Source organism: Chroicocephalus ridibundus, chromosome 5, assembly GCF_963924245.1.
Source record: "Chroicocephalus ridibundus chromosome 5, bChrRid1.1, whole genome shotgun sequence".
NCBI lineage: Eukaryota > Metazoa > Chordata > Aves > Charadriiformes > Laridae > Chroicocephalus > Chroicocephalus ridibundus.
The window spans coordinates 42,610,268-42,638,139 of record NC_086288.1 but is presented as its reverse complement, the minus strand read 5'-3'; the positions used below and the strand labels follow the sequence as shown (position 1 = coordinate 42,638,139).

The 27,872-nt window shown below is 57.2% G+C and overlaps 2 protein-coding genes across 2 annotated transcripts; one reads left to right on the top strand and one right to left on the bottom strand.

Annotated features, from left to right (window-relative positions):
- Positions 1-72: 72 nt before the first annotated feature.
- On the top strand, positions 73-19,949 carry PAIP2B (poly(A) binding protein interacting protein 2B). Its single transcript, XM_063336395.1, has 4 exons — positions 73-219; positions 11,005-11,159; positions 16,712-16,888; positions 17,834-19,949. The coding sequence occupies exons 2-4, from the start codon at positions 11,013-11,015 to the stop codon at positions 17,888-17,890; spliced, it is 381 nt and encodes a 126-aa protein (XP_063192465.1). The 5' UTR covers positions 73-219; positions 11,005-11,012; the 3' UTR covers positions 17,891-19,949.
- Positions 19,950-21,300: 1,351 nt separating this feature from the next.
- NAGK (N-acetylglucosamine kinase) lies at positions 21,301-24,312 on the bottom strand. Its single transcript, XM_063336020.1, has 10 exons — positions 24,249-24,312; positions 23,636-23,720; positions 23,295-23,393; positions 23,040-23,181; positions 22,850-22,960; positions 22,666-22,778; positions 22,307-22,394; positions 21,853-21,950; positions 21,690-21,768; positions 21,301-21,609 (listed from the first exon to the last, which is right to left on the bottom strand). The coding sequence occupies exons 1-10, from the start codon at positions 24,275-24,277 to the stop codon at positions 21,422-21,424; spliced, it is 1,032 nt and encodes a 343-aa protein (XP_063192090.1). The 5' UTR covers positions 24,278-24,312; the 3' UTR covers positions 21,301-21,421.
- Between the last annotated feature and the right edge of the window lie 3,560 nt (positions 24,313-27,872).

Here is a 27,872-nt window from a genome sequence, read left to right as displayed (position 1 = left end):
GCTGAGCGTGGGGGGAGGCGGGGTCGCGTGGCGGGTCTGGCCAATAGGGTGCCGGGGTCTGTTAGGGCGGGGCTGGGGGGTGTGTCCCCGCCGCGCGGGGCCGGGGGGGCGGGCGACGGCGGGGTCCGGCGGCGGCGACGACGACGAGGACGACGATAGCGACAACGACAGCGGAGGGCGGGCGCCCGCGGAGCGGCACCGGCTTGGCCCGGCCGGCAGGTACGGGGAGGGGACTACGGGACGAGTCCCGGGCGCGGGCCCGACCTGGCCCCGACAGCCCGCCGGCCTCTTGGGGCGAACACCGCGGGGGGCTGGGGCTGGCGGGCCGCCGGCGGGCGCAGGCCGGGTAGGCCCCGGTCCGGCCCGGCTGGAATTAAAGCCCCGCTGGGCGACGCTCGCAGGCCTCGGCCCGCCTACGGCTGTGCCTCGCACCTCTGTCATTGCAGCCACGAGTCGCTGGCAGCCCTCGTCCCGGGAGCGCTGCCGTGCTCCGGCCTGCGCCCGGCGGGGAGGGCTGGGGTGGGAGTGAGGGAGCACGCTTCGGGTTCTGGCTCTTTATCGAACTGCAAAGGCCGCGTTTTGCTGGGGGAGCTTCCTTCCCTGAGACATGCAGGCCAGGTAAAGACAGAGACTCGGAAGCGCAGGGTTCAGGCTGCCGGAGGAGCTGCATCCCCCGAAGGTGAGGTGGGTGTGGAGGAGACCCGGGAGCAGGTGTTCAACAAGGTGCCCTGGTCGGGGAGACCGGCAGAAGTCCCTCCTGCCTGGTTTCACCAAAGAAACCAGCACTGGTGGCTGGGGCCCTGCCAGACTCCAGCTGGGCGCTCTCCTGCCTCCCTGTCCCTCATCCTCTTCTGGCCCCCCAGCACCCCTCGGGAGCAGGCTCCCAAAACAGTCCTCAGGCTCCTCTCTGTGTGGGCCAGGGCCCCTGCCCATGGGGTGGGGTGAGGTGAGGGGAGTGTGCCACCGGCCCTGCTGACCCACCATGCAGGGAGAGGATGGGTTCAGCAAAGGCATGGGACAGGGGGAGACAGGCTTCTTCCTCCTAAGCCTGCTCTGACCCACTCCCACAGCATGATCTCTGCTCCAGCGGACCACGCAGGAGACTGGCACAGCAGTCCTGCATGCTGCTGTTGCTCTGGAGGGACCCCCCAACCCTGAGGCAGGTGGCACAATGTGCTGTCTGCAGATGGCAGTGACTGGAAGGTGGTTTCTCAAATTTACCTAAAAAACTAGACCAGCCTGCACTGCGGAGGCTCGGAATGCAGCACATGGGTGGGTTTGGGCTGGGAGGAGATTGCCCTCCCCAGCCTGGGCTGGCCTGCCCCTGCCATCCATGTTTACGGGGGACGGGATGCGGCAGCGGCAGGCTTGGGGTGGTGTAGCTGGCTCCTGGCTTGTGCCCTTCAGATATTTTGTTATGTGCCGGCTCTTCAGGTTTCAGCCTGGCGTGCAGTGACATGTCAGATACTGCTACAGGAGCATCTTGGCCAGGTAGGAAAACTTCTCTCTGCATCTGGCACAGTGACTGCTTGATGGGACGCATGCTGGGCTCTGTGTCACTTTGGAGTATGGTTGATCTGGATCCTTGTTCGTCTGTTAACCTTGGCCATAGAGGCCACAGAAGAGGCTGTGTGAAGCTCTCAGTTGTGTTTGTGCAGTTCCTAATAGCTCAAGACAAAAATGTGCATTACAATCTTGCGTTGAAAAAATCCACATTTCCTTCCTGTGCAAAAAAGTCTGCAGTTCTTCCCTCTGAAGAGCTCCTGGGTGACAAGCTGATGGGGCAGCCCTTTTCCAGGCTGAGTAAGGAAGAGCCAGGCATGCATGCATGCTGTATCTAAGATGCACGCGTGTCCTTGCAGGATTCCCCACGTATTTACTTGAGACAGGCAGAAAACACTTAGCCGTATGCAGGTGGACGGTGTATCTCAGGGCTCTGTTAGAGGGAGCTCGACTTTCATGCAAACTTTCAGGCTTTTGTTCTAGAAAGTGAGTGGCCAAGGCGAGAAACAGGCTTGTTCCCTTGAAGCAGGAGTTTGTTTTCCCCTCACAGCTGGCCACAGGAGTGTGAAGCAAGACCCTCAGCCGTTCACCTCTGGGTCATCTATCACCGCTGGGCTGGCTGGTCCATGGCACCCCAGGGACCTAAACTGCGTGAGGACAGCGTCCATCTCAGGAGCTGTCATCGCACCGGCCCTTACACCAGTGTTAATTTGATCCATGCCGGTGTTGTCAGCAGCCGAAATCCAGGCTGCTGAAAGGCAGCCGCCAGCCAGCCTGGCCAGCACCCACTCTTGTTTGGCGTTGACAGGGCACATTTCATCAGGTTTTGGTGGCCTGGAGAATGGTGCTGAGCCCCAGCAGCTGTGACTGTGCTACCGCAGCCTGCCTATGCCCAAGGGAGGGAGCAGCGCGATCCAGCTGCCAAGGTGCAGACCTGAGCTCCTGAAATGCGTGTCAAATTGCCACGTCTCCCTTCGCCCTCTTGGCCTCGTTGTGCTTTGTTTCCCCATCCCTGCTCAGAGTGAAAGCGATGGCATGGAGGGCAGGTGTCCAGTGCCAGAATGGGCAAAGCCTGCGATGTAAGTACAGGGCACGCACTGTGAGGTGCTTGGAAAGGTGCCTCTGTGTCAGGCCTCTGGCACAAACAGAGATAAAGCTGCTCCTACAAATCTGGAGAGCCCTGGAAAAGTGTTTCATTTGCTTCCTTGGTTTCAGTCTCCGGCCATTCCTGCTGCAGACATTGCACTGCTGGCTTTTTCTGCTCTCAGTTCTCTTTGCCCACACCCAGGCAGGCAGGGAACGCTGTCCCTGCCTTGCCCCATGAATGTCACTGTGTGGGAAACTCGCGGTGCATCTGTGGGAAAAGCATCTCCTGGCTCTGATCAGTTTTCCCCTCCCAAAGCAGAAGTGGTCACCACTGCCTGGGGAGCTGGAAAGTGCTGCCTGATGGATGCTCTGTTTTGAGGCCTTTAAAATTTCTGTTATCAGGTCCCTTAAAGAAATTACAGAATATTGCTGCTGGCGGGCTCATGCGTGGTGCTGGCTGGCCATATCACTGCTGCAGTGTATTGCAGTGTTAATCCTGGTGAGCAGCAGGACCCGTTTGTGAGCTGTGAAGTGCAGAACGTGTTGTCTTTGCCTGAGATTAAAAGTAGCTCAATGAAGAGCAGTGTTTAGGATGAATTTGAAATTAGGTTTCTAAGCATTTCTTGGACTCGGCTCAAGAGCGGTGTTCGATGTTTCTGGTGCTTTCAAAATGACGGGGGATCTGGCGGCGCTTCTTTTTGTGCCTGAGCAAAGTGGGGGATTGTTCTTGTGGATGCAGATTAAAATAGTGCAGGATGAGATTATCCCCCAGATCGGAGATGGAAATAGGATGCAGTTCCTCAGCAACTGAGATAAATGGAAAGCTCCACATCTGTTGCGGGCTGCGAGCACGGTCTGGCACACCCCCCCAGTAGCCCAGACAGCCCGAGAAGGGAGTAGCAGGAGTCCAGCCTAACATTAGAAGTCCAGACTAACCAGGAAAACTTAACACCCTGTAATTACAGAGGGCTGAAGACATCAGGGAGCAGTGGGTGACTCCCCCAGGTCTGCAGCAGCTCGCCAGCTCAGCGCTTCAGCGTCGGTGGTAGGGAATAAAACCTGAAGTGCCAGTATAATAGGAAGGAGAAGCCTGGGGAAAAAATACTTGAAAGACGTCAGGGTGGTGATAGAGCGTGGGCTGGGCCGGAGCCGGATTGCAGTTGTGCAGAAAAAGCCAGACCCAGTCACGCTGGGTTCCCCAGTGAGACCCAGCTGGAAGCAGAGCTGGGGGAACATCACAAGTGCCATGCAGGGCAGCTGGCAACACTCACAGCTACTGGAAAAATCTACACAGTTGGGAGATAAAAAGCGCAGCTTGGGACTCCGAAGTGCAGAGACCTTTTCTGCAAACAGAGATTAGAGCAAGGTAATCTCTACATTTACTGCGCAAGGCGCAGGTGGGCAGGGGGAGAAGCAAGTGGAAAGAGTGAGGGTGTTGGAACTGGGGCTGACTCTGTGGAGTCTGAGAAGCACCTGTGTGAGCTGAAATGGGACAACCCACTCTCTTGGGAAAGGAGGCTAACGAGCTGCCCTTCTCTAATTGCTGCTTCGGAGGAGCTGAGATGTGGCCTGCAAAAATGTCCAGCCCTCTCCTCCCCTCCTTGCCCCAGCGCTGCCTGAGTATGGATCAGTCCTGGGCTTCTGGTTGAGGACTTCAAACCAATTTGCTCATGCTCCAGTGTGCCTCTTCTGTGGGAAGCATTTCTGCACTGGTTGAGGGGGGGAAAAATAGTGGGTTTTTTTTTATGAATGCTCTACAAGTTGAAGTTTGAGTGTTGTTAAAGCCAAAGTGCAGCTGGGATGAAGGTGCAGCAGCACAGGCTTGGGGATGCAGCACGAACCTCTCGCCTTCCCCCCGTGGTACCAGCCCTTGCAAATCTAGCCATGCTCCAAAGCAGGGCAGTTGGGAAGGAGGGGAGCTGTGAAAGTGCACAGAGAAAGAAGGGCTCGTTTTTTGCTTGGTTTTTTTTTTTTCTGAAGTCTAGGTTGCGCTGGGTGGGTTTTCCTGCTGAACCACCAGCCCGTCTGCAAACACAATGATTCCCAAAGCTATTTATAGAGCTGGGAGCCCTGGCCGGCCAGCCTCCTCCATCACGTAACCCAGCGCTCCCCGCCAAAGCAGCCTCCGCCGAGGTTTTGGCTCTGGCCGCGCCAGCCTGGGAGGGTAAGGAGGACCATATGTCCCTCTCCTTGAGCCAAGCGCGCAGCTGTGCTCAATTCTCCTGTCTGGTGCTGACTTGTTAACTCTTTGGGGGTGAAGGGGAGAAACGTGGCCCATGCCACACTTGGTGTAAGAAAGGGATGCTCTCATAGGGGCAGAAACGAGCCAGAAGTGGGACTCATGAAGGGTCTTGGCTCCCAGGCTTGTTCTGTTGTGTGTTATCCTCCTGAATTAGGTAAGGAAACAGTCTAATGGCTTGCCTGAAAAGAGAGGATAACCATATGTGTAATTCTGGGGTATTGAAGTGCATTATCCAGATTATTAATAACTCGCCATGCCTTGTGCTGCTCCATTGCAGCAGCCTGAAGCGTTCCTGTGTGTACGCTGTCCTCACAGGACAGCTCATTCCAACCACAGTGCCATCTTGCTGGCTGCCACAGCCCCCTGACCCGCTCAAGGCGGACTTGCAGCACTGCCCGCCTGCCCTTCCTTCCATATGTGGCTCGCCGCTGGAAAAATGCTTGCCTGCGAGATCAGCTTGCTTGCCTGCCACCTCGACCGCATCGTCCTGCGTTATCTCCTTCTCTGCATCAGGCTCTCGCCTCCTGTGCTCCTCTTGCAGCATGGCGGATACCTATGCCTTTGTGCTTGCTGTCCTCTTGCTCCTCTGTCTCAGCCTCGTCTCCCTCAGGGTCAGCTGCCCCCTTTTATTGCCATGCATGGGTGCTGCCTGCTCTAAGGAGTCCTTCCCCACCTCCTGCAGAGTCGATTCACAAAGTTTCTGCCCTTCTTGTGTCAAATGTCTCAACATGGTGATAAGGGGACCTGGCTTTTGCTCTGCTTTGTAATTCCAAGGAGCAGGAGAGAGTGGGACAAGGCAGCCCACGTGGCCTCGCAGCTTCTGCTCTGAAGCAAGGGCAGCAGGTCTCACGTAGCACAACCCGACCACCGCGTCGGGGTTTGTACCAGTGTGGTGCACACAGAATGGGACCACAGCTGCAGAAGTGCAGGCAGAGGAGTCAGGGAGGTGGGCAGAGTGTGGGTAGCTGCGGTACGTGTCCACTGCTGCCAAAGGGATCAGGTGAGGGGCTGGAGGCAGAGGGAACAGACCTGCCTCTGGAGGAGCACAGAGCCACCATCACATCTGCTGGCTCCTGCATTGTGTCTCCTGCTTCTCCCTCTTGGCTTTGAAGGGCAGGTAACACTCACAGCCCTGCGCTGAGCTCTGCAGCAGGGCTAGACGATGCCCAGCCTTGTGCCTGGAGCACAGTGCAGTCTTCGTGCAGCAGCACAGAGGCTGAGACATGTCCACACAGAAACATGGATGTTTTCTCCAAAAAAAGTTCATCTCCTTTAGATGCCATCGGTGTTGGGATGGTGGTATTGTGTTGGCATCTTCCTGTGTGAGCAACGCTGATTAGTTTGCCCTTGAATGTCTTGGTCACTTGTGCTAACTTGCCTCGGTGACTATTTCCAGGCTAATGGAATCTACCAGCTACTGCCTCGTAGCCCCAGCTGGGGTCAGGTCCCCTGAAGTCTGTAGCATTTAAGCATCACCCAAATACCAAATGGGGGATGAATTTCTCTTCCCCAGCTCACATTGTCCAGTACCTTTTCCAAAGAAAACCTACCTTGCCGGGCTGCTGTTCCAGCCTCAGGCAAGTATGGGAGCATTAAGTATGATGAAGATGTTTGTAAAGACTAGCAGGGACCTCCCAGGCTGCCTCCCTGCCTTGCAGGCAGCCGCACGGTGTAACTCCTCGGGATTTGCCATGCTCTGGCTCAGGACGTGCAGCTCTGAGGAGGTGGTTTGTGTGCTCTGGATGGACTTTCTGAGCTCTCAGTGCCCAGGTTGAAGATTACTTTTTTATTTTTCTTTTTTTTTTTTTTTAAATCTACTTAATTTTCCAGGGGAAAGGAGAAATAAATCCAAGAAGCCTTCATTATAAGAGAGCAGATTTTTTTTAACTTATTTTAGTTTCAATGGAGAGCCATGGCTCAGAGCAGTAAGCTCACTGCAGTGTCTCAGCAATATATCAAAATTACCCTGGCTCTGTGCATACTTGGTAGAGCGTCAACAGGCTGACGGTTACAGCGCTGCTCCGGTGACTCAGATAAATAACATGCAGACCAAAACTTACATTGAGCCTGGCTCAGGCAGACTGGAAAATGCACCCTTGGAAGGCACTTTTCCAGGCAGGGATGGCTCTGCATGGCCAGGGCTGCTGTGAGGGACTGCTGGCATGCTCCGAGTGCTGGCCGATAAGGGAAAACCATGACCTTGGTTCCTTCAGACACAGCTGTGAAAAATGGGAGATAAAAAAACCACTTTGTTGGTTTGTTGGGTTTTTTTGGTGGGTTTTTTTTTTTTTTTCCCTTTCGTGTTTGGGCTGCTGAAGGGCTACATCACATAGGTTGCTCCTGTGCTGTCGCCATCTGTGCACGTACCCCTGCCCCTGGGTACCTGCTGCCCTTCGTGCTGTACCAGTCAACACCAACGGGAGATTTGGGTGCCTGTCTTCCTGTTCGGTGAGTTTTTTCACTTGGCATATTCTTAGAGGATGTGCAGGCAGGAGCAGCCCCCTGGCAGGATGAGCTTGCATGGCAGGCAGCTGTCCCAGCGCTGTGGGGCAGCCTGCCTCTCCTGCCTGCCACTTGCTGCCTGCTGTTTTTCCCAGCAAAGCGCAGGGCCATCGCTCCTGTCTTGCTGACAGGACTGTGACACTTAAACATCCAGGCTGGCATCTCGGAGCTCCCTTTTTGCTTGGGGCTGTTCAGAAATCTCTGGCTCCAGCAGGCAGGGCATGGCTGCAAGTGAGGACTGTGGATGGCTCAGGAAGCTTTGGGACAGCTTAAATCTTACAGAAGAGGTGGGAATAGTGTGGTAGGGAAACATGCATGGTAACCACAGTGATACAACTTCCACAGTGAATGTGGGGGATTCTGAGCCTGCTGAGAGGTGCTGGGAATGGGTCTTTGGACACCTATGTGTTTAAAAAAAAAAAAAAAGAAAAAAAAAAAGAAAAATGGACCTGTTGGTGACAGAGTAAACAAGTGGCATTGGCTGTGATGTGGAGGTACAAATGCTTCCTGTGCTCTAATTTTGGTGAGCAGCAGGTCTGTTTACACAGCCTGGGGACCGCAGCAGATGGTGCATGGTGTGCCCAGGGCTGTGGGCAGTAGGGTCCCTTCCCAGGGATACTGGCTCTTTGTCTGTCCTTTAGGGGATGGTGAAAGCCAAAACAGGGAAACCGAGCTTGACTGGGACCCTGCCAGCCCCGCTGCAGTGACTGGGGATGTGGGAGCCCTTTGGTTTGTTCTGGGAACTGGAGTGGGACGTGTGGATGACCAAGGGTTGTGGGCTTTGCACGGATGTTGGGATGCTGGTGATGCTTGGGTCCGCCCTGCTGTTATGATCTGTTTCTGCTGAGCTGCTGCCTTTGTTGCTCCCCGTCTGCCTGAAAAACCTGTCCTGCCGATGGGAACCACGATGAAAGTCCTACTGATGCATTATAAACCTGGGAGGGAAACTAGGCACAAGCCATCCTTTCATGTCTCTGCTCCCAAACCACAGCATGCCGCCCTCACCACGTCAGGCCGGCTGCCCTCCTCTGCCTCTCCTCCTCCCACGGCCATGCCATGGGTCCCAGGTCACCCACAGCAAACACTCACGGAAAAACCCCTTTGCTGTTCAGAGAGAGCTGCAAAGCTCTGCCAAGAGCCAGGACCATGGGACCAAGGACTCTTTGCAGCCCGATTAGTTAGGGGTGTCTTGAGTTAGAGTCTCTAAGAGTCTCTAAGTCTCTAGTTAGAGTCTTGAGGAGTGAGAGGAAGCTTTTTTTTATTTTTTTTTTAAATATAACATAAAAAGCATAAAATTAAACATTGCAAAAAACGTCCCTCCTCTCTTGTGCTGCTTCTCCAACTAAACTGTTCCCTGCAGTGACTGGTACAGGGCTGCCGGACCAGCACAGGCACCTGGCTTTGTCTCTCAATGGCAGCTGCCTGATCTACAGCAGGGTAGCAGGAGGGCTTTTGGTTCGACCCAGCACCAATCCTGCCTGTCTGCACAGAGGACCCAGCTCTAGACACTGTACATAAGCTGTGAACTCCACCAGCTCCTCAAAACTCCTGCGTCCTTGAGCTCTGGGCTCTGCCTGTGCAAACATCTGCGCTGGCAGCGAGAGAAGCAGGCAGGGAGGGGGGAAGGGAGGGAGAGCTCCCCTGTCCAAACCTTTCATGCCTTTTTAGTTGCTTTGCAGCTCTGTTTGCCTTCCCGCCTGCCCTGCGACTCTCTCCTGCCAGACTTGAGCTGTCGGTCGTCAATAAGTCTCGTTGATCACAGGAGAGCCGCTGTGTTGGCTTTGGCATGGTTTTCTGTTTCCATGCTTGGTTCGGAGCCTTTATTGCTTCTCTGCAGATAACAAAGGCCGCTTCAGTGTGGCCTCGAGCTGTGCCCCAAGATTGCAGGGAGCCTGAGGACCTTGCTGCTCTTCCTTTTCCCTTTTTTTTCCCCTTTTTTCTTTGCCCAGGAGCAGCTGTGTTAAAGCTGTGCTGCTTTTGGGGACCCAAGAGCGTTGGTACGCAAGGTCTGAGCACCTTTGTTATTGACAGGGATGCTTTTCAGAGAGTAACATGCAACAGCTGTCATGTACCTGACTGTGCTTTGAATTCCTCCCAAAAATGAGGATAATCTGCTTGGCCCATAGAGCAGGCTGCTTTTAACGAGTAATGTGGGATCCCTGCTTCCAGGTGATTGGAGCAGCTGCTGGGATGCAGGTCTGATGGCAGCTGTGACCTGGGTGGATACAGAAAAGACCAGGCTCTGGCGGGGATGTCACTTGCTCTCACAGCCTTGTAGGGGCTCACGGAGACTCTGAGAGATCGTCTAATTTGTCGTCACGTTCCTAAAGTAGGAGTAGGCATACCTGTACCACCCTGGTGCCCGTCACTAACTGTTTCCTGAGACTTTTCGGAGAGGCTTGCCCCCCTGCAAAGGGTATTAGTTCCCATCATCACTGGTGGTCTCCCTGACCTCACTCTCCCCTACAAATCCAATTTCTACTGCTGCAAAAACCGAAAACCCCTCTGTATCCACAAGGGCAAAAGACTGATTTTTCTGCAACCTTCTTCTGTACCTAAAGAGAATAGGATAGGATAACTTCAGTTAGAAGGGACCCACGGTAATCGTATAGTACAACTGGTGGTTGCGTGGGGCTCCCCGGCTGTCATCTTCCACGAGACCAAACCAACCCGCTCCTGACAGTTGTTCCAAGAAGTCGTGTTTTCCAGCCCCTGCTCATGTGGGATGCTCTCTAATTCATCCCTGTGCCCCAGTGCTGCACTGGAGCTGGATGCAGCTCAGCTGCAGATAAAGCCTTTACCAGGGGAGAGTAAAACGTACAGCTGGGATGTCGTTATGTGATGTTTGGACGTTTTTCAGCAGGGTTGTGCTGGCCTTGGTCCGTGTTTCACTATTCCATAGGATTTTGCTATTGAATTATTGGCTCATTTGTCTGTCTGTGTCTGCTTCCCTCCTTCTGCTCCTGGGAGCCTTTCAGAAACTGAGGTCTGGGACTCTGTAAGGTTTGTTTTCCTTCAAGCAGTGCTACTGGGACTCTGAATGCCTGCCTTAGAAAAAGGCAGTCTTCATGTTGCAAACCAACAGGGTTTTGTGAAATGCCCTCTAAAAATAAAGAAATTAGGCAGGGATAAAGGGACACGAACTGGCGTGTGTATGTTCTGCCAAAAAATTCAGTATTTTGGGGTAGGGAGCGGTCAGCTTCTGTGGTTGTTGGTATGTTGACTATAGTGATAACCCAGTTGTGGTCTTTTGATATATTTTGTGGTAGATTTAAAATAAATGTGATGGATGGACAGGGTTTGGGGTGCTGGTGCCTTTCCAAGCCCTGTTCACAACTTCTCAGGGAGCTGCCAGTCAGGTCAGCTCTTGCTCTAAGTCCAGATCTAGTATGTTCAGACTATCCCTGATGAGTCAAACCATGAAAAATATATGCTACCGCTGACAGGGAAGTGTAGTGCTGCTTCCAGCACTTTTGAGAAGAGGAGTCGGGAATAGCACTGTGCCATGAAAAAAGCAGCCTGGAAGCAGCAGGTTCTTGTGCTGGAAGCCTGAGCTGTCACCCATCAGCATGGCCAGTGGCAAGCACGCATCTGGGAGCTGGGTGACTGGTGTGGGCTGGGGGGCACGGGTGTCCCTGGCAGCTCCCTCACCCCCATGTTTTTCTTCCCAGAGTCAGTAATGATGAATGGCTCTGACCTCGCCAGTACGACAGCATCCAGTCCCAAATCCAAAGAGGACCAAGTAGTGAATGGCCACGATGAAAAGGAAAACAACCCCTTTGCAGAGTACATGTGGATGGAGAATGAAGAAGACTTCGACAGACAGGTAAGGCCAGGAGGGTGTTTGCCAGCTCTGTGTTTCTGTGGCTAAAATGGACACGCAAGGGTAGAGGAGAGGGAAAGATGTCCTTTGATGGGCACCATGAAGTGTGCCTGAGTCACAGCCGGTGCGGGCCCTGCACGGAGATGGTGGCTGTCGGCTCGAGGGAAGAGTCATCCTGTTTATATTGGATCTGTCTGTAAGGACATGGGATGGATAAAGCCAGAAAAAAACCCTCATGATGCCTTTGATCCTCTCAGATCTTTCTCAGAGGGCCAGTGATGGCACTGTCATCTTCTGTGCTTTGCCGTGGTAACAGAGGCCTTCCACAGGCTCAGCTGGAAGGAGAGGACCAGCATAAAAATCAGTGCTTGAAATTTGAGAGCATTTGTAGCCTGGCTATCTCAGCAACGAGTTCCTGCAGTTAGTACCTCTCGTGTAGGGGTAGAAGTCTCTGTTTCAGTGAAATAGTCCCAAATATGCTTGGAGCAGCCAGACCACTCAAGTAGGAGCCTTGGCCACTAGATGCTGTGTGGCCAGCTAAGCTCTTGAGAGCTTCTGGTAGATCATGGTGGGGTTTGAACAGCTCTTGCTTGTGGAATAATGATGCGACCCTGCGAGGCGGAGCAGAGAGAGCAGCCATACAGCATCCTCCTCGTGCTTCTGCTTTGGGCCTTCATCTAAAAGCCAGGGCAGCACGAGGCGTCAGGGAAGAATTCGCTGGTCCCTCCTGCCATCATCGCAGTAGCTGGAGACACCTTGAACTGGGTGAGGAAGGAGCTTGCCCCATCAGCTGGCTGAGTTGTGCTACAGGCAGAAAAACTGAACTCTCCTGGACACTTGTCCCCTCCCTAAAACGTCCTCATGAGCATGGCCAAGCACTGGATTCCCATCACCAGGGTGTCAGGAGACTGGCAGGAGGCACCACCGGAGCTGTGGGCAGACAGGACAGAGGCATTTCATGTCCCCACCGCACCCCTGGTCACCAAAGGAGGATTTCATCAACTTTACTGGTGTTCTCAGCAGAAAATCTCCATATGGTAATAGTTAAGTCTTGTTCCCACAGGAGGAAACTGCAGCCGCCTGCTGACAGTAACTCCTGGTGAGTGTGCAGCAGCTGCCGTGTGCCGCCCCGCGTCACGTTAGCAATTGTTAGTGAGCTGTGACTCAAAGCTTTTGTTTTATTTAATGACGTGATTAGGCAGCAGCTGGGGGGGCCCCCACAAAGCAGCTGTGCTGATTGAAATGTGTGAGATTAATTAGTTAATGTTTGTAAAGCGCTGTTTTGATTAAAAGCCCAATGAAGGCAAAGTGCAAAGCAAACCATACTGCAGCTCCATGCTGGAGGGAGTGTCCAGGGGTGGAGGAGCAAGGCAGAGGAAAGCATGCACACATGGAGGAGGGAGGAAAATGGAGCCAAGACCTCAGGGCTTCCCTGTGTTGGGCACTGTGTCACCAAGATACTCGCCCATGCTGTCCTGGCCTGCTAGCCCTCGCTTCTGCACTTCAGCTCCTGAGCGACACCCTGGCAGCTCAGCCCTTTGTCCAGCTCCTGGTGAAACACTGCTTTGGGAAAAATGGTTTGTACAGAAGCTGAAGTCAGTCTTTAAGGGCTTTGAAGTCAATCTTTAAGGGCTTTGAAATCAATGTGTCTGCTGGTGGGGCACCGGGGAGGTAAGGACAGCTGTCCTGCACCAGGACCTCTGTCTGTCAGAAGGCAGCACTCCTGGAGGAAATCGTCCTCAGGCTGGCACGGGTGCTCATCAGATGCTGTGCCTCTTGTTTGGCTCTGTTCTGCTCCCTGACCAGAGTCTCTCCTGAGTGCCTCTGGGAAAGGATGAGATGCAGGTGATGGGGGCTCGGGGTGGGGAACAGCAGGCATGTCCCTTTCAGTGGTGACGGTGGCTTCTGCTGCCTTCGCATGCAAGCCCCGGTGGCTTAGGGCTGCTCTAAGATCTGGTGCTGAATCTTGCCCCAAACCCACTTTCTCTTACATCTTCCACATCTTTCTGAAGCCACGCTGCTTCCTCGCCCCCTCACCTCCTTCTCTCCCACACGCAAGGGTTTCCACCATCCAGGCACTGAGCAAGTGGAACAAGCAGGTGTTTTCAGAAACCCACAAGCTTCTTGGCAAGGTCCTCCCTTATTTATGCTAGCGACGTTCCTTTTCCCATGGAGCCAGCACATCCCGGAGGGCAAAAAGGGAGTGGTGGGCTCTTGTGCTGAGAGAAACTGTGCTGACAGCAGGTGAGGTTGGTGCAGAAGGGCCTGGGGCAGGAGGTGACAGAGCTGCATTAAATACCACAGGAAGCCAAAGAGAAGCCCTGAACGAATACTAAACCCTTTCTCCCCTGGTTGTCACAATGCAATGCAAAGGAGTTGATGGTTTCTAATAGAGGGGGCTAGAGGGTTAGCAGGTAGGTACAGAATCACAGAATGGTAGGGTTGGAAGGGACCTCTGGAGATCATCTAGTCCAACCCCCCTGGCGGAGCAGGGTCATCCAGAGCAGGTTGCACAGGAACGTGTCCAGGCGTGTTTTGAATGTCTCTAGAGATGGAGACTCCACCACCTGTCTGGGCAGCCTGTTCCAGGTGTGAGTGTGTTCAGGATCTCCCCCTCCCTGTCCCCTGGTCCAGGATCCATGTCATTACTGTGTCCCTGGCTCACAGCCAGCACTGGCTTTGGCCCCAGTGTCCGGTTGCGTGCACCGAAAAGGCTCTGGTGTGGGCAGGGAAATGAAGTGCTGCTGGACTGTGGTTAGAGTATGGTCGGCAACGCCGAGACTCAGAAAAGAGGGAATATTCGCCTGGGTTTGAAGTGTTGCGAGATGCACAGAGCTGGGCTTGCTTCGTCCAGCGTCCTGTAGAAGTGCAGGGTCCCAGGGCAGTTGTTGTCACCTGCTGGGGTGAGCCGGCAGTTCTGGGGTGTTTCTTTTTATTAATATCCCATTTTCACGTGCTACTGCTGGCCTGTGTTTTTGAGGACAGCCTCTGGAAACACAGTGGAGGATAGCAATGGGATGGTTTGATAACAGTTAGGGGGATTTTCCCCTGGCCAGGCGTGATTTCTAAGGCTGGTGGAGAGCAACTCTCCAGTAGTTGAGGCTGGAGACAGCGTCCAAGGCTTGGTTACTGATGAGAGAGCTTTTCACAACCCTCACGAGGAGTTTTCCTGAATGTGATTTAAAATGTAGTGGGGACTGGCTGTGAATAACCTGAAAGACAGAGCTCAGAGGGTCATGATTAGGGGCACAGAGTCTAGTTGGAGGTCAGTGATGAGTGGTGTTCCCCAGGGGTCAGTACTGGGTCCAGTCCCCTTCAATATATTCATCAATGACCTGGACGAGGGGATAGAGTGCACCCTCAGCAAGTTTGCTGATGACACAAAGCTGGGGGGGGGTGGCTGACACACCGGAAGGCTGTGCCGCCATACAGAGAGACCTGGACAGGTTGGAGATTTGGGCAGAGAGGAACCTTATGAAATTCAACAAGGGCAAGTGTAGGGTGCTGCACCTGGGGAGGAATAACCCCATGCACCAGTACAGGTTGGGTGCTAACCTGCTGGAGAGCAGCTCAGCTGAAAGAGACCTGGGAGTCCTGGTGGACAACAGGATGACCATGAGCCAGCAATGTGCCCTTGTGGCCAAGAAGGCCAATGGCATCCTGGGATGCATCAAGAAGAGCATGGCCAGCAGGTCAAGGGAGGTCATCCTCCCCCTCTACTCTGCCTTGGTGAGGCCACACCCGGAGTACTGTGTCCAGTTCTGGGCTCCCCGGTTCAAGAGGGAGAGGGAACTGCTGGAGAGGGTGCAGCAAAGGGCTACCAAGATGATGAGGGGACTCGAACACCTCTCTTATGAAGAAAGACTGAGGGATTTGGGTCTCTTCAGTCTGGAAAAAAGACGGCTGAGGGGGGACCTTATCAACACTTACAAATACTTAAAGGGTGGGTGTCAGGAGGATGGGGCCAGGCTCTTTTCAGTGGTGCCCAGCGACAGGACAAGAGGTAATGGGCACAAACTTGAGCATAGGAGGTTCCACCTAAACATGAGGAGGAACTTCTTTACTTTGAGGATGGCAGAGCACTGGAACAGGCTGCCCAGAGAGGTGGTGGAGTCTCCAACTCTGGAGACATTCAAAACCCACCTGGACGCGTTCCTGTGCAACCTGCTCTAGGTGACCCTGCTCTGGCAGGGGGGTTGGACTAGATGATCTCCAGAGGTCCCTTCCAACCCTATGATTCTATGAAAGTCGATACCAGGGTTACCTTCCCAAGCCATTTGTGATGGACAGGTCTCTGTAAACACCATGGTGGGGCGGTGGGACCCCAGTAGCCCACCAGCGGCAGGGGCTGCCAGCCTGGCCAAGCTCAGGGGCTGCAGTGGGTTGCAAAGCTCCCCTTTTCCTCCCAGGAAGGCAGTTTTGGTTGTAGTTTCTGCTTTCTTGTGAAATGTAAGGGTTTAAGCTTTTCGGAGCATTTTGTGATTCATGGGTTCACTCAGCCCTCTTGGACTCAATAACAGCTGCTCAAAATCATGCTGTTTTCTGGCTCTCACCCCCTCTGCTCGTTTTCTGGCGACCACATGCCTGTTTAGCAGGAGGCCTCCAGTAGCGCGGGCTGTCCAGCTTGCTGCCTCCCTTGCTTTGCTAGAGTCAGCATCCAGAGAAAAACAGCCTGGAAGGTGGGAGCAGCTGGTTAATGCGACCCACTAATGGTACGTCCCTGCTCGAGGATAAGGACAGGACCCCCAGGCCCCCCTTCTGCCCGTCTCTCCTGCCTCGCTTTGCCTGCGCTCCCCTGCGTGATCAGCTCTCTGCTCCGGGAGCCCGAGCCAGGTCCTGTGGCTTTCCTCGGCATCGGGAGGAGTTTTCTTGCAGCAGAGATGGCGTCATCCATGGTGCACTCGACGGGAGCCGACTGCCACCCTGCGTCGGTGCTTGCAGAACACCGGGCTGCCGAGGGGGCTGAGCAGAGCCACGGTGTTAAGCAGGAGAAGCACGGGAAGCAAGAAAGCAAAATACAGGCTGGCAGAGCTACAGCATCGCTTCATAGCAGAGAATCTGCGCAACAACGCACACCTCTAGCACTGCTTCCCAGCTGTGATTTTATTAGCCATCCCTTTCATTTTGCAGCAAGCTCTGCTGGAGCCTGGCAGCCTGATATCCTGTGCGTGTGCTGATGCATCTGGACATCCCATAAATCCTATCCCGTTCCCCTCTGGATTCTCCTGGTGCCGTGAGCTTGCAGGCTGCATCTCCCTGCCCCAGCAGTCTGCAGCATCCGGGAAGTGATGCCTGAGCACGTCTTTGCTCTGCCTAAAAGATGCCAGCTTTTGTGCTCTTGCACTTCCTGGGGTTGACTACAGGCAAGTCAAAAAAAATGAGTTCATCTAGGTTTAAAATATAGCTTTGGCTCTACTGTAGTGTTTCTGAGGCATGGACAGATATCGAGGTGAGGTAGGCACGTTGCAGACCCTGCTTTTACCAGGTGGGGACAGCGTATGGAAAACACCAAGATGCATTGTTTGTTCCTGTGACTAACAAGTGTGTTTGGGCAGGTGGAGGAGGAGCTGCAGGAGCAGGAGTTTCTTGACCGCTGCTTCCAGGAGATGCTGGAGGAAGAAGACCAGGACTGGTTCATTCCATCACGCGACCTGCCCCAGGGCATGGGGCAGCTGCAGCAGCAGCTGAACGGGCTCTCTGTTGGCGACGGCCACAGTTCAGAGGACATCCTGGTAAGGACCTCAGAGGATGTGCTGCGAGGTCTGGCGAAGAGCAGAAGACCTGTCCTGGGAAGGGGGGTGGATTTCCTTGGGGGTTTTCCTGAGTGGTAATGGGGTGTCGATGCAAGAGCTGGTGCTGATGATTTTGGAGTTTTCTGCAAGGATACTCGTTTTCAGACGTGTATCCTAAAGACAAAAGTATCCAGCTTTGCAGAACTTGCTCTCCAGAAGCTGTGGAAATGGGACTGCCACTGGGCTGTGAGCTGGACTGTGGTCCCAGAGCAAGCCAGGACCTTTCCTGCCTTTTGGGCAGAGTTGGGGTGTCCTGGCAGGCTGGAGAGGTACAGGAGGACCAGCCAGGTCTGCTCCAGGGGTGCTGGGTGCCCTGAGCATATAAAGATATGTAGAGTGGCGAAAACCCGCTGGGTGGCTGGAAGAGCATCAGTGTTGTGGAGATGCCTGTTTTCACCCCTGAAAGCAGCGATACACTGCAGGGCTGTGTGGGCCAGCACGGTGGGGGTTGTTCTGGCCCAGTCCTGCTGACTGTGCTCAGACAGAGCTGCTTTACCTCCCTGCTTTGCTGTGGGCGGGGACAAAAAAAAACGCTTGCACTTCGCAGCACATCCACCAGCAGCCCTGTGCCAAAGCAAGAACAGGGAGAGACACAGACAGCAGATTCTCCCGTGTTTTCCCCCAAAAAAACTTAGCCTGGGAGTACATACTTCCGAGGTGGCACGTGTTCAGCAGCATCTGGAGTGCTGTGGGTGTCTGCAAGGACATGAGAGTCGGGGCAGCCACTTTGCATGTTTGAATGTCCATGGCAGCAATCTTGGCAAGCGGCTGCTGGGATGGGGCAGATTTGGGGGTGCGGGTCTGTGGAGTGATCGATCTTTGTCAGGGGGTGCTGGCATTTGGACTGCTGATGCCCCCCCTCCGCCCCTTCCTCTTCTCTTCCAGAGCAAAAGCAACTTGAATCCAGATGCCAAGGAGTTTGTGCCCGGCGTGAAGTACTGACCGTCAAGGCAGGCTTTGGAAAGACTGTGTCCCTGCTCTGGGGGAAGGTGGCGGGGGGGAAGGAGGGAGGGGATCGGCCCCCGGCTGGACTCTGCGCCGTAGCAGAGTTGCTGCAACGTGGCAAAATCTTGCTCTACGCTTCAAGTACCTTTTTTTTCTTTTGTTTTCCTTTTTTTTTTTTTTAAACTCTTCCTTTGTATTGTCTATCACCTTATTTTGGCAGTTTTTGCTTTCTAGGACTCGTGGCCCTTAGGTCTGTCCTCGAGTCCAGCACTCCCCATGCTTCAGAGGGGTTTCAGAGGCCCATTTTGATGCGTGCTTCAAACCTGCTAGTGGAAAAATCATGTTTTCTTGTTTAAGTAGAATTTGTAGGGATCCCCCTGCTCACCTGCTCCCACCCTGGATGCAGCGAGCCTGGGCCAGGAGCCGCTGTGGCTTTCCCTGTTTCCGTTAACCAGGATTTCTTTTGCTAAAGGAAAGGTGAAGTGTAACAAGACTGTAAACCCTAAATTCCTCCAAGCAGCAGCCTGCCCAGCTCTCTGATAGGTGCTGAACACTAACTTACGTGCTTCTTTGCTGGTAGAAAAGAGTTCTGCCGGCTTAATAGGTTGCAGGAGCTCTTAGGGGAGACCACACCAGTCAGACATCACCCCAGCCGTCCATCCCAAGGGAAGGGCTGCTGCTACAAAACTCCTTAAAGAATTTTTCCCCCCAACACTTGAGCTTATCTGGCACTATGGGCTGTGTCTTGGAAGCATCTGTACCTTCATTTCTCATTGAACAAATCCAAGAAAAACTGAACAGAGCCCCTTCTCAGCAGAGTGGAGTGGTGGGGAGTTGGTATCAAGCAGCCTCCCTAGGAAAGGAGAGGGATCTTCTGTCAGGGTGAGTCTGAGCCCCGAGGAGCACCCACAGACTTAGATAGAGAAGGTGATGGGCAGCATCTTTATGCTGGTCCCTGCAGTCCCCTTTGCCGAGGCTCTGGTGGCAGATGGCATTCAAGGCCAAGCCATCGGAGCAGCTGTTGGTGAGCAGGATCCATGCCTCTGTCGGGTGAACTTGCTTTTGGGGACCTCCTGCCCCATCGGCAGGAGCTGGCTGGGCTTCAGCTCCCCGAACCATCCCCCTGGGCGCTTCTGGTATTTTAAATCCTGTGCTTATTGGTCTCCTTTGGACAGGCACGGTCAAAAATCTGTATCCAGAGGAAGCAGAAGCTTCTCGGTGAGGGGCGTAGCCTAACAATTTAAATAGTTATTGGCTCTAGTAACGTGGATGTGAGCTTTTGCTCATCCGTGTAAATCTCACCTCCCGGGTGCAGTTACTTCCAGTGTTCCCTTTACTTAAACAGAGTAGTTAATGGAGGGGGATTACAGATCCCTGCAGGGTTTGCAGAGATGGAAGCTAATGGCCACTCAATAGCTGACAGCTTGGTCTGTCTCCATTAGCTCGGCACAACAAAGCTGGCCGACGCAGCTCCTGCCGCCGGCGCCCATCGGCAAGCTCAGCAGGAGGGCCCGGGGTTATTGGACCACAAACACTAACCGGCGAGCGGAGGTTTGAGCTGATTGAACTCAGCTGCTCTCTGTACAGTCCGTTCCGTAACTCAGCAGATCTCCCATCTCTGGCTGCCACTCTTAAAACCAGCACTAAACCCTGACACTACTGCAGCTGGAGCCGGCAGCCTGTTGAAGGTGCCCGTCTTAAATATTGCTGCCCAAAGGCGTGGGTTGATTTGGGTTGAGTTCTGTTGTTTCCCGGTACAACCCGTGCCTTCAGCCCCTGCGTGGTCACCTTCAGCTGCTGGAGGCTCCCTCCGCTCCGAGGCCGGAGCGCAGGCTGTGCCCAGGGCTTTGCAGGACGTGATGGCGGGGTGTGGGGAAGGGCAGCTGTACACTGGGCAAATTTCTTTTGTAGCGGTAGTGCAGGTTCTTTCCTTCCCACCCTTTCTCTGGTTTCCATTTGATTTCTTACAAAAAAAAACAAAAACCCATCCCCACCCTCTGACGTGCTGTAAATTTCAGACAATGCGTTATTAAAAATAAACTTTTTTTGGAACTGAGCGATGCAGAAGTCTTGCCTGGAGAAGGGCTAAGGTTTCCATTCAACACCAGTTCCTCTGATGTCAGTCCGGGCAGGAAGTTCCTGGAGGATTTTCCTCCCTCACCCCCACGGTGGTACTGTTCCCTCCCCCTGGCTCTGCTGCAGGGCCATGGGAGTGCTGGTTTCCAGCGTCCTCTGCCAGAGGCTGGGGCTCCCTTGGAGCTGGCTGGGCAGAGCCTGAAATGGCTGGAGGAGGAAGCAGCTCTGGTTTATGCACCGGGAAAATAAAATTTAAAAAAAAATTGGAAACCCAGGGGAGAGGATTCCCAACATCCAGCCCACTGCCTCTTTTGCTGCTTCTTCCCGTAGCTGGACACAGGGTATGGCAGGCTGCAGTGCCCAGGCCCATGGCTTCATCCTGCCGCTGGATGAGGATGTTGGTGTGTGGAGGAGCTTTGCCAGGACAGCGTGCTGGCAGAGCCGGTCACAGAGCAGCCTGGCAAGGCAGGGTGAGCCTGCAGGATCAGCCCCACTTGGTACGTGAGTTCCATGCCTGTCCCAGTGCCTGTGCTTCTCATCCAGTCTTCCTGGAAGGAAGAGGCAGCTTTTGCCTTTGTGCTTTAGATCAGGCACAGCCCCTTGCCGCGTATTTCAAACAAACAAAGCAAAAAGGGCTTTCCTTTCCCCTCCCCTCCTTTTAAATGAAGACCAGCCCCAAAAAAGCTGCTTGAAGTCATGCAGACAGGATCAACCACAGCCTTCCCCTTTGCCGGGGCTGCTGCTTGCCATCAGTGCCCAGCAGCATCATGAGAGTCTGCAAAGGGAGTGGGTGGCCCCCTCGGCGAGCCCCCAGCTTGGGCCAGGAGGATATGTGGTCATGCTGTCCTGAGCAAAATAGTCCTTCCCCTGCTCACCGAGGGGCAGCATCGCTCCCTTCTCCCCATCGCTGAGGCTGAGCTCAGGGTCACACCTCACCATGGTCCCTGCAGCTGCTGGCAGGAGGTACCACCACCCCACTGATTTTGTGCACCTTGGGTACCCAACTCCTTCCTCCTCCTCCCCAGCAGCTCCTCCCTCCTCTTCTGCTTGGGTCCAGCTGCCCCCTGAGTGCCAGACCCCCTCCCTGCCCGCACCATCAGGCTCAACCTCTAGGCAGGCCTGGGCAGCACCCCGTCCCCAGACCCAGCGCCACGGCCACTGCAGCCCATCCTGCTCGGGCACCAAAACAGGAACCTTCAAGGTCCATTTTTCTTCATTTTCCAGTAGCTCCACCACGGCTCAGAGCTCTTCCTGCCCAGCAAGGCTGCGCCGGGGCCAGTTCCTCTCCTCGCTGCCCCATCACCCCTGCACCGGCTCCCAGCCCATTTCCCTTCGGGTGGTGCAACCTTTTTATTGCCAAATTACAAAATCCATTTATCCAAGCCCCCACCACCGCGTGCGGAGAGTCCCTCCATCCTGAGGGGCCACAGGGCAGGAGCTGGGGGGCCAGCGCTAGAAGACGTGGGTGTAGAAGACGTCCACATTGCCGGCGTAGTCCAAGGGCAGAGCCTGGCCAATGTTCCTGGCGCCCAAGCGGGCCCCCCCCAGTGCCGAGGAACGCTTCAGCTTCAGCAGGCTGAACCGGGAGAAGACATGGTCGGGGGCCTCCTCCCGCGCCTGTGCCAGAACACGGATGAACCCTGGGGGGGAAACAGGCAGGGCTGGGGTTACGGGGGACCAAAGGACCACCCCCACCAGCATCCCCCATCACTCCACTCACCTGCCTGCATCCTCTCCCAGCTGTTCCAGACAGAGCCCACGCAGACGATAGGCAGCCCCAGCTCCCCCAGGAATAGGCTCTGCAGGGGCATAGCAGAGGGTGAGACCCAGCACCGGGACCCCCCACCCCACCCCATGCACCCCTGCTCCCCGTCATCTCTCACCTTGTCGATTTTGGGCAGCACGGCGACGATGTGGCGAGCCAGGACTTCGCCGGCCTTGTTGAAGACATGGCAGCAAAGCGGGTCCCCAGCCTGTGCGCCTGGGTACGGGGTTGGGGAGAGTGGGAAGGGGGCCTGGGACAACCCCCCCACAATCCTGCACCCACCGGGGCTCGCACCCGGCTCCTATAAACCGGGCTGGACTGCGTGCGGGGAGCGATGTGTCCCCCCCCATGACAAGGGCAGAGGGTGCTCGGGGCGAAGGGTGCGCCGGGGGCAGAGATCGGGTCCGGGGAGCTGTCACGGAGCGCGACGGCAAAGAGGTGACAGTCCCCAGGTGGGAACTAAGGGTGGCAGGGACAGGCAGCCCCAATCACCCCGGGGATGGGCTGCCCCAAGGCCTGCTCCCCCCCATAGCCCCTCCCCCCTGCGGCCCCCAGGGAAGGCGCTTCCCTACCCTCTGCCAGCTTCTGGCAAAATCCCGCAAACTTGGACTTCTCAAAGGTGCGGTAGAGATGCGTCAGGAGGCCCATCCTGTCGGAGATCTACAGCACCGGGAGTCAGGAGAATCCCAGCGGTGAGCCCTGCATCCCGGCAGCAGCAGAGGGGACCCCCCTCGGGACCCCACCATCCAGCCCAGAGCCCCTGGGTCCCCACCATCCTGGTGTGCAGCCTGGAGCATCCCCTCCAGACCCCACCACTGTGGTGTGCACACCAGAGCCCCCCAGGACCCCCAATCCCAATGTGCAGCCCAGAATTGCCCTCAGACCCCAGCACACAGCCCAGAGATCCCTCCCAAGACCCCCCCAGCAGCACCTGGAAGTAGTCGAACATGGCCTGCTTGATGTAGTCAACATCATGAGGTGGCACCTCCAGGTTGTCCATGCAGTCGAACACCATCTTCACGGCCTGATGCGCGATCCAGTACGCTGCAGAGGGAGCACGGAGATGGCTGAGACCCCCCCGGGGCACCCCCCCACCCCCTGCCCACTGGCCTCACCTGAGCCTTCGTCACCCATCATGTGTCCCCAGCCGCCGCAGCCCGTCTCTGACCCGTCGGGGTTGATGAGTTTGCAGTTGGAGCCCGTACCCGAGATTAGGACAATGCCACCTGCGGGGTCAGAGGGGGGACGAGCGGTCATTCCTGGGACGTCCCCCTCGCTGTCACCCCGGGGCAAGCTGTCCCCTACCGTGGTCGGTGGCGGTGGCCATGGCCCCGACAGCATCGGTGGTGATGTAGTAACTCTGGCTCAGGTGGGGGAAGCGCTGGTGCAGCTCCTCCGTCAGCTTGCCAATGGCGTCCTTCTGGTCACCCCCGCTGAGGGACAGCCCCTGCCCCGTGCCGGAGGGTCCCCGTCACTCCCGAGGGGAACATGGAGCCGGAGCATCCTTTGGGAGGATGCCGGTTCCATGGGAGCATGGTGTGGGGGGGATGGGGAGCTCACCAGTGAGCGGAGAGGGACATGGGGATCAGCCCCAGCTTTGCTCTTGGCCTCGCTGACCATCCGCTCGATCCTCTCCAGGCATTTCTCAGAGCCGATGAGCTGAGAGCCAAGGGGGGGGGATGCGCTAAAGCCTCCCACCCTCACCCCAGGCTCCATCCCTGGGGAGTTTCGCACAGCCAAAATCTTTGCTGCTGGCCACAAGCTGCCAGCAACGTCCCATCACCTTCTCCGGTGACTTCATCCCACCCAAGTGCCCTGGGAGCTTGAGGACAAGCAGGGCCAGCCCCCCGCCACGCTTCCCCCCTCCCGGTGGGGCTGGGGGGGGGCGTCCCACGGCTCACCCAGTGGTTTGTGCAGGGTCCCTCTGTCTCAGCCAGGATCTGGCCATCTCCGGAGACCAGCACCACCCTGGAGTGGGTGCCTCCGCTGCGGAGAGAAGTGGGGGGACGACACTGCCAGCACTACCCCACGTCCCCCCCATTCCCCAGTGGGGGGTAGACCCTCGGTCCGCCCCCGCCACCCCGGCTCTGCATCTGCCTGGGGAGCCCCTGCAGCCCCTAAAACAGCCCTTGGGGATGCTGGGGTGGGGTGGGGGGGAGTGGACCAGGATGGGGGTCCCTGGGGGGGTGGGGGGGCTGCTGACCCTCCCATCCTGTCCCAGCGACCTCAGCCCCTGGTCCCACCCTGCACGGGGCAGGAGGGGTCGGGGGTGGGGGGGCCCGGCTGCAGCCGCCGGCTGCAGCCGGGCCCCCCCCACCCCCGACCGGCTCCTGCCCCCCCCTCCCCGGCTGGGGATACCCGTGGGGGGGCAGGAGGAGTTGCGGGGGGGGCGGGTGTCCGGCTGCAGCCCCCCCACCCGGGCCGGGGGTACCCGTGAGGAATCGGGGTGGTGGTGGGGGGAATGCAGAGCCCCGAGGAAACCCCCCCCCCCCCCACCGCGGCGCGACCCCTCACCCCTCCACGCCGCCGAAGAGGGAAGCCATCGCCGCCGGGACACGCCCCGCTCCTGGCCACGCCCCACCCTAGACCACGCCCCGCTCCCGGCCACGCCCACGCTGGGTCCTGGCCCCGCCCTTTCGGCCGCCCCCGGGTCCCTGTGCCTCTCCCCCGTCCTGCCCCCGCCCCGGCGAGTCCCGTGGGGATGGGGACGGGGCGGGAGGGGGGCGAGAGCTCGTTCCCCGTGGGCCGCTGGGGTGACACACGTGCAGGGGTACAGGATCACGCGGGACACAGCCCGGCGTACCCATCCGGGACGCAGACCCACGCACCCAGCCGCGCAACGCAGCCCCCTCCGCGAAATAGCCCCACCCGCACGCACCCACCGGGGACACGGCCCCGCACAGTCCGGATACAGCCCCAGGCGTGCACCCAGCGGGGCGCAGCCCCACGCGTGCACCCAACCCCAGGCACAGCCCTACATACGCGCCCACCCGTGACGCTGCCCCACGCACCCGCACACTCAGGACACAGCCCCGCGCACGCACCCCCCGGCACACGGCTGACGCAGGACACAGCCCCACGCACGCGCCCACTCGGGACACGGACGCCCCCCCCCCACGCACACACTCAGAACACAGTCCCACGCACACACACAGCCCCTGACACGCACCCACCTGGGACACAACCCCACGCACGCACACAGTCCCCCCGCCCAGGCACCCCCTGGGATCTTGGATGCAAGCGAAAGGGGGGTCCCACGGGGGGGGTCCTCCACTCCACCCCCCCCCAGCCATCACCCCCCCGGTCCCGGCGGTGGGGTTGGAGCCACCATGGCACCAGGGTTCTCCTCTGTCCCCAAAGCCACATTCTCCCATGGGGGTGACGGGGGCAGGGGCCTCTGGTCCCCCTCCCTGTGCGTGGACACCCCTTCCCCTCATTAGAGCATCACTAACGAGCGTGGGAGCGGCTGTCAGCTCCCATCGGCCGCAGCCTGGCCGAGTGGCAGACGGGGGCATGGATGCAGCTGAGCCCCTCCTCGGGCACCGCGGCCCCTTCTGCGGGTGACAGTGGGTGACAGCCACCGTGCCCCGCCGCTGGCCCTGTGCTGGGGGCGATAGAGGGAGAGGATGGGGGCGGTGGTGGGTGGATGGAGGGGCAGACAGATGGACAGATGGATGGAGGGGACAGAGGGACAGTCAAATGCGTGGGTGGATGGAGATGTGTGTGGGTGGAGAAGATGGAGGGGTAGCCGAACAGGCAGATGGACGGATGGAGAAGATGGAGGGGTGGATAGATAAAAAGGATAGAAGGGTGGATGGGGGCAGAAGACATGCAGGTGGATGGACATGGATGGACGGATGGAAGGAAGGAAGGATGGGCAAGGTGGAAAGGCAGACGGATGGAGAGGCTGGAGAGATGGCTGGCTGAGCAGATGGATGGAGGGGCAGATGGAGAAGACAGAGGTGCAGATGGATGAAGAGGATGGATGGAGGGAGGGATGGATGGATGGATGGAGAAGATAGAGGAGCAGAGAGATGGAGAGGGTGATGGGGTGGCCGGGGAGGATGGAGAGCTAGAATGCTGAGTAGACAGAGGGATGGATGGATGGATGGATGGATAAGATGGAGGGGCAGACGGAGAAGACAGAGGGGCAGATGGATGAAGAGGAGGGAGGGAGAATAAAGAAGGGCAGAGGGATGGATAAGATGATGGGGTGGCTGGAGAGGATGGAGAGGTGGATGGCTGAGCAGATGGACGGATGGACGGACGGATGGATGGGCATTTCAGGATGAAAGAGGAGGTGAAGGAAGATGGAGGAGGCAGGAGGAGGTGAGGAAGGGGGTGTCACAAGATGGGGATGACAGGACAGTGACTGGATAGATGGGAAAGGTGGCCCAGCACAGGCAGGGCGTTGGTTCCAGCCTGGCAGGACAGAGCAGGCCATCCCATGCATTCATGGTCAACATCGCTGCTGCTGGGGGCGGGTCCCTGGGTGCTGGGATGGGGACACCAGCAGAGCAGCCAGCCCGGGAGAGGTCAGTTTCCCCCACCTGCCAGCTCCAGCCCTTCCAGGGCTCCCCTGCGCCGTGGGGCACAGGGTGAGACATACAGAGGACTGGGGCTTGGGGGTGCCTCATGACCCCAGGATGCTGCGGAGGCACCCAGTGGGATGGGGACCGTGGTCACCCTGCTCTGCATGGCTCAGGAGACAAGGATGCTTGGGGAGATGCTTGGGGGCATCCAAGTCCTCCCCAAGCATTTTGCAGGGTGGGGAACCTCAGGGGGCTGTGGCTAGGACCCCCCAAGGCTAACACTGGGTGCAGGGGGCACAGGGGAGCCCCCAGAAAGTCCCCAGCTGCCCCTAAGATGGGGTGGAGAGGAGCGGCAGGGGAAGGGTTAAGCTGCAGTGTGTGTGTGTGTATGTGTGTGTGTGTGTGTGGTGCAGCCCCCGAGCCCACCGCCCTCGTGCCCTCATTAAGTCCTGGTGGCACCAGGCTGTCTGGGGACAGCAGGGACAGGGGACAGGGACAAGACCGCTGCCTTTGTCTCAACTTATGGCAAAGTTTGAGTGGAGCAGTGGCGGCTGCCGAGGGAGCTGTGGGTGAGTCTGTGGGGCAGTGGCGGGTGTCCCACGAGGCCCGTGGGGTGGGACAGCAATGTCCCCGTGTCGGCTGGATGCCATTCTCAGTGACAGGGTGCTGGTGGGGTGAAGCCGGGAGCGCCCCGACTGCGTCCCGCCACCCCACTCAGGGACGGGGACTGGAGGGCAGAGGTCCCCAGGACCTGCCGACCCTGTCCCCAAGCCTGTCCCCACCCTGGTGGCGGTGGCTCCCCCATCTCGGATCTGACCAGGGCAAGAGGTGGCACTGGCCAGACCAAAGCCAAGGGGCGTGGGAGGCGCATGGGTCCCGCACCAGCACGGGGTAAGATAAGGCAATTTTGGGTTTGTGGGCAAACAGGCAGCAAGTCCCCCCCGGTTCCTCCACCGTGCCCCTCTGCAGACCCCCCAGAGATGGAGTGTGGGAGGCAGGAATGCTCCAGGGGTCCCCCTGATCCTGCTGGACACCGGGCACGCCTGAGCGGCTGAGGCTCTGTCCCTGAGGCCACCGTGGGTCCCGGACAGGCGTGGGGAGGGCGAGCGAGGGCATTGGGGTGGAGAGAGGACATTGGCGCGTGGGGACATGGGCTGAGCCCTGCTTCGTTAGCTCAGGCTCAGCCCCGCTTCGTTAGCTTGCCTGAGCCCCGCTTCTTATGTTCGGGCATCCCATGGGTGCCGGGGTCGCCCGCCGCCATGCAGGACCCAGCTCGGGAGGCAGAGGAGGGAGAGAGGTGGGAGAAAGGCCCTGCCATGGCAGCCGGGAGAGGTTTTATTCTGCTCTGCCGCCCTCGGCGCCGACGTGGTAAGCGCCGATCTTGGAGGGGCTGAGATCCGTACCGCTGCCGGTGGGTTGGGAAATGGGCCGTGGCGGTGGGCGGGCTGGGTGCGGTGCTGAGCCGGGGGCCGGAGATGACACCGGGTCCATCCTGGGGACACCCTGTACGAGGAAGAAGCTGGTGAGAAGTGAAATGGGGCTCGGGGCGGCTGTGGGATGGGGTCGGTGGCTGCCCAGCTCTGCGGGGCTGCAGAGGGGCCGGACG